The sequence below is a fragment of the Folsomia candida genome, unplaced genomic scaffold (genome assembly GCF_002217175.1).
Source record: "Folsomia candida strain VU population unplaced genomic scaffold, ASM221717v1 Fcan01_Sc076, whole genome shotgun sequence".
In the NCBI taxonomy this organism is placed as follows: Eukaryota; Metazoa; Arthropoda; class Collembola; order Entomobryomorpha; family Isotomidae; genus Folsomia; species Folsomia candida.
The window spans coordinates 19,395-28,849 of NW_019091268.1; the positions used below are offsets into that span (position 1 = coordinate 19,395).

Here is a 9,455-nt window from a genome sequence, read left to right on the forward strand (position 1 = left end):
TTAAGTATCGACTGCACTTAACTTATTTCTTTATTAAGCATCGACTGCACTTAACTTATTTCTTTATTAAGCATCGACTGCACTTAACTTATTTCTTTATTAAGCATCGACTGCACTTAACTTATTTCTTTATTAGTACGACGATATGTAAGTTATTAAATACTAGTCCGTCAGACTATTAAAACTCAGCAAAATGTCAGATTGACCTGATGTGTTTGAAACTTTTGTCATTCGACCTCATGACTTATCAATAGACACAATTTGTACCTCAATTTATTTCGTCAAAACTTTTGTCAATATTTTTGTCAAAATAAGGGAGGCAAAATTTGTCAAGATTTATTCGGCTTCGGAGTGAATGAATGAATGAAAGAGTCACACTGGGGTTTTATAAGGGAGGATGGAAACCGTTTTCTGTGCAGAAAGGGAGTCCGCCATAACGACAAACAACAACGCAAATTAAGTATTTGCGAATTTTGAAAGAAATGTTTCAAATTTTTGCTTTAGTTTTTTGTCAAAATTTTTGTCATTCGACTCCATAAACAATCTCCAGACTAAAGTTTTACCTCAATTTTTTGTCAAAACTTTTGTCAAAATTTTTGCCAAAATGGGGGAGACCAAATTTTTCCTTTAATTTTTTTGTCAAAACTTTTGTCAAATTTAGTTTGCTTCGGAGTGAATGAATGAATGAAAGAGTCACACTGGGTAATTATAAGGGAGATTTGTGACTTTAGACTTTAGATACATAACAGAACGAATATGACATCATGTTCAACATTTTACGATTTGCAAAAGGTACAAAATTCACGCAACGCATACCAACGTCATCAAGTAAAATATCCATATTTAAATTCTTTTTCGTATAACTCGAAAAAATCTCGCTCAAATCCCAATATTTCTTGATTATGTTAAACCATTCAAAAATTTCATGCCTCTTCATAATGCCTGCTTTAATAAAAACATAACGAAGTTATTTGAAAGCAAGTTATTTGAAAGGAAATATTTATATGTATGTATGGTGGAATATGTGTAATTATTTTCATTATAATTATTCATAATTATAAATGATTTATTAACTTATTTTATATTAAGTATAACCCAGATTATTATATAATTACTTTTTAATGTCATTCATTATCAGTTCATTAATTTTATCGTTTACCTGCTGAAAATGAGCCTCATCTCCGTACATATTCTATCAGATAGTCCAAAAGCGAAGGAGAGGATAAAAAAGGGAAAGGCACACTGGTGCCTTGTATGGATTTCATAGTGTTGATTTGGGCCAGGGACATGGAAAACAGGTTTTGCATCCTTTCTTCCATTATGAAGGATACTTCTACAAAGCTGAAATTGGGGGTACCCTTCCTCTTAACATCCTACCCAAGTCTGTACTTGTATATTTTCAACTGGGTTCATTTAATCTGTCGTATTTACAATCTCACCCGTGTATTTAAGGGTAGTTGATTTTACCAAATTCCTTTGTATATATGTACCATCCACCATTTTTGTTCTCACAGGTTTCACAAATGTTTCATCTTAGACGAGTGATCTTAAAACAAAATTTAATTAATTAATAAATCAAATTTTATGAAAACGTGAACAGTGTAAAACTTGTGAACTATTCTGGAAGGTAAATCACTATAAAATTTCATCTTAAAATTTAGTTACAGCATAAAGGGTGGGCGAGCTAAACCTGAGATACTTTGGCAATGAAATTTCAAAACGTAATTACTTCACAAATACTAGACGCACCGCAATGAAATTTTTATCCCTAATTCTTTAATACGTTGTGAGCATTTTATTGGTATTTAGCATTTAATTAATTCAACTGGGGAGTTATCCTGACTGACGTTTCAGCTGCCGGACAAGAATTGATTTTTATTATTTTTGAAATACTGAAGCCAATTAATGTATCCCGGGAGATATCAAACATTAAGTCACGGATTCTATTAGAAAACACTGCCAGTTTTACACAGCCTTTCGATCTAAATGAATTTCTGGCCATAACCAATTTTTTCGGACCTCACAACCTGACACTACTAAAAACACAGTAACTAGTGTTCGTGCTGGAAGTGGCGTCCACTTTCAAAATTGATTTTTTTCTTCATGCTTGAAATAAAGTAGGGTCCATTAGGTGTCAGATACTGTAGGGACGAATAATGTCATTGCGGTAATACTAAGTTTGAACAGTAAGTTTCTATAACGCTCAATAGTGTAGCATATAGCGGACAAATCCAAGTATACCTAAATTTTGCACCCATGTATCCGTGAATCTGTTTCTGGTACAATTCTCGTTTTGGCTGTGTAGAACCTTCTATGTTATGGGCTTCTAAAACCGTTCAACTTAATTCACGGTTTTACCGTGCACTGACTTTGCGGCCATTATATTGAAACTACACAAAATGCACAAAATTGAGCCTTCCCAAGCCCTTATTGTAGATCATATCCGATTCCTCAAGTACTTCTGGCTACGTATTACTTCGTTGGGATGTATGGGACGTAATTACTGCCAAAGGTAGCATTTTGCACAAACCTTTACAGAACTGGGGCCATTAGTCTTACTTTGGGCACGGTTCCGCTTTAGCCAGTTTTGGTTTGTTGCCGGTTTTTATGTAGACCGAATTTTTCAAATTTGAATTGCCTTTGCTATTAGTGATCCAGATGTGATGTGCAGCATAGGTCGTTATTATGGACTTCATTTCTTCACTACTATAGGCGTATTGGCCCATGTTGAAAGGGTGCTCCTGGACACCCTTTTTTGGAAAAAGTTCGACGATAGACGAGTTTAAAAAATTTCATTCAATATTGAGGACTTGCATGTTGTCTGCTAGGCAGTGTAGAATATAAATCAAAAATTTCATCAACGTACGTCCAACAGTTGTAAAGTTATTGCATTTTAAAGTTTCTCGGAATGGTGTCTCAGTTCTGGCTCGCCCACCCTTTACATGACTTGCTCTTATGTTGTGAGGATAAAGCTTCTTATTTTATATTAATTGTAGACCGGATATTCAAATTTAATTGGTATGTGTTTATTACGTTACGCGATCCGGCAAATTATTTAAATTTTCAATCCACTGAAAATAATCTGGCTATAATAACACGGCTATTACCGGGGGTAATTACATCTGACTTTACCACATAGATAGTAATATATTTGTTACGGAATTAGAGTAATATCCAACCACTAGGCAATAGCCCGTGTAGATATTTACTACCCGCCGTAGCCAATTAATTACTATGTGGTAGAATCATATATGTATAGTCACCGCTGGTAATAGCCCCCATTACCAATTTATTGTGAGAGTACCTCCGCAAATAATAAATGATGTTTTTTTCATTACGTATATGAAGATATTTTAAATCGTAGTAATGGAATCCGCCCCCTCCAACAATCTAAAGATATGCACCCACTGCTCAAAAGTGTTCAAAACGAACCATGGCCTTTCTCGGTATGCCGTCACACATGATGATAATGCGCAAGTTGACTGTGAGGTATGGTTGACTCATAAACCTAATTATAATTACTATTAAGAAAATCACAATGTAAAAGTAATAATTTCTGGAATTTGTCAAGGTTTGCGGGAAAACATTCAAAAATTATATAGTACTTTCTCAACATGTCAATGTCATTCACGGCAAAAAAATAAGGCCACGGTTTCCCTGTTCGATGTCAGGGTGTTCCAAAACATTTAGTACGCCAGCAGGTGTGAAAAACCACTATAATTTGGAACATGTCAGTGATCCGGTCCGATTTCAATGCACGCTTTGTGACAAGAAATTCAAGGCAAAGCCCAATCTCGAGTATCATATTGCGAGCCACACGACAGAAAAAGGCTACAAATGTCTCATTTGTGAGAAACGCTTCGCCCGTCCAAATTATATTAAACAGCATATGGTAAGACAATTAAAAAAATTAACAATTTAATTCAATACAAAAACCCTGCCCATTTGTTCATGGTAGAAATTTTATAATTAGACTGTTTTTTAGAAAGCACGTAATACAGAAAACGGTCTAATTATAAAATTCAGACCGTAGATATTAAGGAGTGGGATTTTTGTGTCATGCTCTCAATAATTGAGTGAAAATTAGATGGTCTGTACATGACAATTGGAAAGCTTTTAGAATATCGTCTTAGAGTTGCCGGTGAGATAAGATGATCTCATTTACAAGTGAGATGAGACGAGATGAGATAAGACCAGATGAGATGGCCGCTAAATGAGATGAGACGTATCTATGATGAGTTGAGATGTGAGACGGTAAAATGAGATGTGAGAACTTGAGATGAGATGAGTTGATGTGTGATGAGATCTATTAGTTCTTATGTGTCTCATCTCATCTCATCTCAAGTTAAATGAGATGAGATGAGATTGAATTTTGAGTATCACGTGGTAGTGAGATGAGATGGGGTCTATCTCACCGCATCTCGTCTTACCGGCAGCTCTATATCGTCCTTTATAAAAAACGGTCTAATTATAAAATACATACTATAGCTCTTTATGATTAAAATTAATCACTTTTGTTTTTTCCAGGAACTCCATCAAGATAATTCTGACCGCAATGTTTTCAAATGTCACATATGTTCAAGGTCGTACATGTCCGCATCTGGAATCTCGTATCATATCCGCACTCACAATAAACCTGGGGTTGAGTATCATTGCACCATTTGCGACAAGAGACTCAAAACTTATAGCGGTTTAAGGTATCACATGATCGCAAAACATGAAGAGAAAAAGAGACCCACTTTGTCATGTGAGAAGTGCGAATATAAGACATGGGTAAAATCAAAACTTACCACACATTTCAAACGGATGCACGAAAATGAGAAGAGGCACCAATGTTATTTCTGTTCAAAGAAATTCTTTGCTTTGAAGGATTTGGTTGGCCATTGTAATAGGATACATACTTTAGAAAAATAAGAAGCGATATAATTGGTTTCCTAGAAAATTCCTACAACTATCTAATACCAGGGCCGTGTATGCTTGCAGGCCATAAATAAGTAAGTAACACACGTGGTACTAAACGTGATCGGACTTTATAAAATACGCCAAGAACACAAAACCTACAGTGCAGCTTTGCTTAGCCCGAGCCAGGGTGGGTACAACTAGAATTTGTTTACCAATCTTTACGCCAAAATTCAGCTTAATTGAGTGATTTTGCAAAATCAGTATGGGTCACCCCACCGGGTTCCTCTGGGTCAAAATTTTCAAAATTGTACATCATAAACTCCCATTATAAGCTGCTATCGACTTCCATACCAAATTTCAGCTTAATTGGACGATTTTGAAAAATCAGTTTGAGTGACCCCATAGGGTCCCTCCAGATAAAAATTTTCGCAAATTCACTTCATATCTTTTCATTAGAAGCCATTAGTTACATATTTACCAAATTTCAGCTTTCTACAACAATTTTGAAAATTTGATGCATAATAACCCCACCACCCATATGGCCCCCACCGGCCAACCACTTGACCGATTCGGCTCATCTTCGAACTTGATTTGTCTTTTGGGTAGATATAGATGTGGTAAAAATTTCAAGTCGATCGGTTGAGTTTGAAGAGAGTTATCGCGAAGACAGACGGACGGACGGACAGACAGACAGACATAACGGGTACATAAGCCCTGGCTCGGGCTAAAAATTACCTTAAATACGATGTCTGTGAATATGTCTGTGAATAAACTAAATAATTGCAAAGATTTGACTTAAAATATATTCAAATCGTCGTCAGATTTATTTATTACACTGGAACCATTACCGTGGAAATGATGGTGAATTATGGCGTTTGACAATATTATGTATTACCATTGCATATTTTCGGCACTCCTGCAATTAACAAAGTTGCCGCAACTATTCGTATATATCTTATTATATAGTAACAAATCATACAAAGTAATCTTTTTGTACGCTGTAGAATATTTTCCAACAGTGATATCAGTCGTGGTTTATTCGACAACTGTTCAAGTGACGGTTCAGATGGGATTTTTGGTAAGTTTTATAGCCACAAAATTGGCAGCAATGTTTAGGCAATACTGTAGGATCGTGATGAATTTTTACGTGAAGGGTGAGACCATTTTTGTCCTTGTAAGTCCGAGAACACACTTTGCATGGGAACATTGGTTGTGAAGATTTCTCTTTGTGCGTCCTCTGCAAAGTAAATTAAACCTTCCTCAGAACAAAGAAATCCAATAAAGTCCTTGAATTGGTTTATTTATATGTAATGGTCTCTTAGAAATTAGGTTACGATTATTGGCAGTGTATTGACGTACAAAGGCGAATATTACGCTAAGGCTATAAATTTGTTAATCACCTGTTGTAAACTTGTTATAGGCAGATAATGACCACCATAAAAATAAAATAATGACCAGTTGGTAACAAATATATAACCGTTCTCATATAACCAGGCTCATATGCATCTAAGCCTGCATATTGTTGTAACTATCATGTGTTTTCTAGGATTGTAAATTCTCAACTTACCCCATGCCTGATTAGACCGCTCAAACCTGCCAACCTCCTTCCACATGTGGTACACTTGTATGCTTTTTCCGTCGTATGAGTGGCAATGTGTGAGTTCAAACAGGTCCTATTTTTGAATTCCTTGTCGCACAGGGTACACCCAAATCGGACGGGATTCTCGGTATGCTCCATTTTAACGTGGTTGGTTAGACTACTCTTCTTGGAAAATATTTTACCGCATCCAGTAAAACTGCATGGACACTCTTCCCGTTCCGTCGTATGAGTGACGATGTGATTCTCTAATTCTCCTTTAGATTTAAATTTCCTTCTACAAAAGTAACATTCGAATAACCTGCAATCTGGATCGTGTCTCATTTTCAAATGAGTCGATAAGTTGCCTCTATACTGGGTTTTAAATTGGCACAAATTACACGAATATTTTTTCAAGGTGGAATGGTAATACTTAATATGGTTCCTATAACTATCCTTAGTTAAAAATGTTCGGGGACACTCTTGGCATGTAAACCTTGTTGGGTCATAATTGTCCAAGTGGGTGGCCTATTTACGTGGGAAGAAAAGCAATTTGAGGATTGATAAAAAATTAAGTTTATAAATTTTTAATCTTAATTTTCAAATCTCCATGTTACCTCGTGACGATCGAGGTAGCTTTTTGTATGGTAAGTCCTCCCACATATCGAACACTTGAAGGGTTTTTCTTTCGTGTGCGTGCCAATGTGCTGACTTAAGATTCCCTTAAGGTTAAATTCCTTGCCGCAAATTGCGCAAGGAAACTTAACATAATTTTTGTCGTGTTCTATTTTAAAATGGCTTGCGAGGCCAGTCTTACAAAGAAATGTTTTGTTGCATTCATCAAATCCACATGGAATCCTTTCTCGTGGACTAGCGCTATGGACGAATTTTAAATGACGTCGCAAGTTAGGGAGCGAACAAAACCTTTTCTCACAAATGTTGCAATTTATATCTTCTTCTTGGTTTCTATGCACGTTGGAAAGATGTCCAGGCAGGAATAATTTTCTCAAAAGTTTCCCACAGATCTGTAAAGTTAGAAAACTTATTAAGCATTGCGTACAATTTAAATGAATGGAAGAATTATGTAAAATGTCAGTGGATTATTTTTGAATAACATACCTCACATTTTACTTGTCCGTCGGGATCGTGAATGACGACATGACGATTTCGATGATCCTTGGTAGTAAATTTCTTTGAGCAGTGAGGGCAATCCCACTTCCTTATTTTACTTGATTCCATTTTAAATATTTTAACCGTGGGTGCGAGTACAGTATTTTCGTTTTATGTATGTACGTTCACTATGAATGTTGCGAGGCCGCTCTAACAATCTAGAAAATTTGTTTGAACTAACCTCCTGAAGATTTTTATTTTGGAATTATCATACCCTAACACTTGTAAATAGGTGTGGTAAGAAAACTGTAAAACAAAGCTCACGCTAAACTAAAGTTACGATTTATCACAAATTAAAATTGTTTTCTAAATTACACATATTTAACTATAGTTAGTGGACGCTGATTTCGTGCCAGATCCTCGACTATGAGTGGAGGGCTGGATTAGTCCACCGAGTAAATAAAGTATTTATAGAAAGGGTCATAACTTAGAAAGTCATTTCTTCGTAAAATCAGTACGGCTATCTATGTATCTCTAAAAATATATATATGTATATGGGAGCGACTGAACCTAAACTATACAACATAAATAAATACTCTCGGGCTTTTAGTGTGAGCCCGACTTTAAGACAACATTATTCTATCCATACATATTTTATGGTATGGTCTGTGTAAAATTAATAGGCCGTTTTTTTGACTTTTTGGGATTACTGAAATCGCTGATACGTAATGCTTAATGCAAATTTTTAGGTTTCCAAAACCGTTTCAATTTTTGAAATCCCTCACAAACTCACCGATCAGTGCTAATTTGAAATTTTTGTTTTTAAGAAAAAACGGCCTATTAATTTTACAGAGACTATAGGAATATGTTTCCAATATTTAACGCAAGGCAGGACCAAGGAATCTCCATTGTTGCAATTCTTAAACGGTACGTATGTTGCCTTACTTATAAAAATTCTCACAGGCACAACTTTGTAAGTACTAACCGTTGCCAGAGTTAGTTATATGTGTAAATTAAAAATTACATGGAGAATGTATTAATAAGTAAGTATTAATCTTCAACGTTTACTACAGATTGTCTTCAGTTGACAATTGGTGGAAAGTACAACAAATTTTATTTCCTAGCAAGACTGTACAAATGTAGGAATCCTACATTTGTGCAGTCTTGCTTAATTCAAAAAATTAAATCCTTCGCTAGCATTTAAAGATTTGTAATGTTTCCTTAAATATAATCCCACTCCTCTAAATTTGTCTGTAGTTCTGTTCCCTTGATATACTCAAAAAATTATGGAGCATCGTGCAGGTACAAGTCGTAACGCCTACGTATACAAAGTTTCCAAGAGATTCCAATTTTTAAAATCGGTCAACAAATAAGGCAACCGTGAGAATTTTAATATTTACTTTTCGGAAGAAAAGTTTAATAAAGATATTATTTACAAATATGGAAATTATTTAACTTTACTAGTAAAAAACCAACTTAACCCACTTATGAACTAATCAATTGCAAATATTTTCCAATAAACTGGTACCTAAACCTGTTAAAAAATCTTACATACTATTTTTTTCCCAGGAAGAAAATTCCTATTCTACTTGACAATTATTTTTCCGTCTCAAGTGACGGTTTAGATGAGATTTTTGGTATGTCGTATAGGTGCAAAATTGGCAACAATATTTAGCTGATGCAGAACCGTGATAACTATTGACGTGAGACATAAGACTGGATTTGTCCAGATAAGTCCGAGGACATTCTTGACATTGGAAGATTGGCTGATTCGACGATTTTCCTTGGTGCGTCCACTACAATTTAAATTTTAGCAAGATAAAATATATTTAATAAAGTCCTTTAATGAGATAAATGAAAAAAAACA

General features: G+C 35.2%; 2 protein-coding genes across 2 annotated transcripts; one reads left to right on the forward strand and one right to left on the reverse strand.

Moving 5' to 3' along the window:
- The first annotated feature begins 1,242 nt into the window (after nucleotides 1-1,242).
- Nucleotides 1,243-5,328, forward strand: LOC118433716 (zinc finger protein 888-like). Its single transcript, XM_035845923.1, has 4 exons — nucleotides 1,243-1,627; nucleotides 3,365-3,489; nucleotides 3,572-3,892; nucleotides 4,528-5,328. The coding sequence occupies exons 2-4, from the start codon at nucleotides 3,367-3,369 to the stop codon at nucleotides 4,912-4,914; spliced, it is 831 nt and encodes a 276-aa protein (XP_035701816.1). The 5' UTR covers nucleotides 1,243-1,627; nucleotides 3,365-3,366; the 3' UTR covers nucleotides 4,915-5,328.
- Nucleotides 5,329-5,826: 498 nt separating this feature from the next.
- LOC118433712 (gastrula zinc finger protein XlCGF57.1-like) lies at nucleotides 5,827-6,823 on the reverse strand. The gene is made up of 2 exons (XM_035845916.1): nucleotides 6,470-6,823; nucleotides 5,827-6,139 (listed from the first exon to the last, which is right to left on the reverse strand). The coding sequence occupies exons 1-2, from the start codon at nucleotides 6,821-6,823 to the stop codon at nucleotides 5,927-5,929; spliced, it is 567 nt and encodes a 188-aa protein (XP_035701809.1). The 3' UTR covers nucleotides 5,827-5,926.
- Between the last annotated feature and the right edge of the window lie 2,632 nt (nucleotides 6,824-9,455).

Excerpts from the sequence above, each read along its gene's own strand:
- LOC118433712 (XM_035845916.1), bottom strand. The coding sequence starts at position 6,823 with ATGAGACACGATCCAGATTGCAGGTTATTCGAATGTTACTTTTGTAGA. Across the intron at positions 6,140-6,469 it reads GCGGTCTAATCAGGCATGGG|AGGACGCACAAAGAGAAATC; the intron begins GTAAGTTGAGAA and ends TTTACTTTGCAG.
- LOC118433716 (XM_035845923.1), top strand. The coding sequence starts at position 3,367 with ATGGAATCCGCCCCCTCCAACAATCTAAAGATATGCACCCACTGCTCA. Across the intron at positions 3,490-3,571 it reads ATGCGCAAGTTGACTGTGAG|GTTTGCGGGAAAACATTCAA; the intron begins GTATGGTTGACT and ends GAATTTGTCAAG. Across the intron at positions 3,893-4,527 it reads ATTATATTAAACAGCATATG|GAACTCCATCAAGATAATTC; the intron begins GTAAGACAATTA and ends TGTTTTTTCCAG.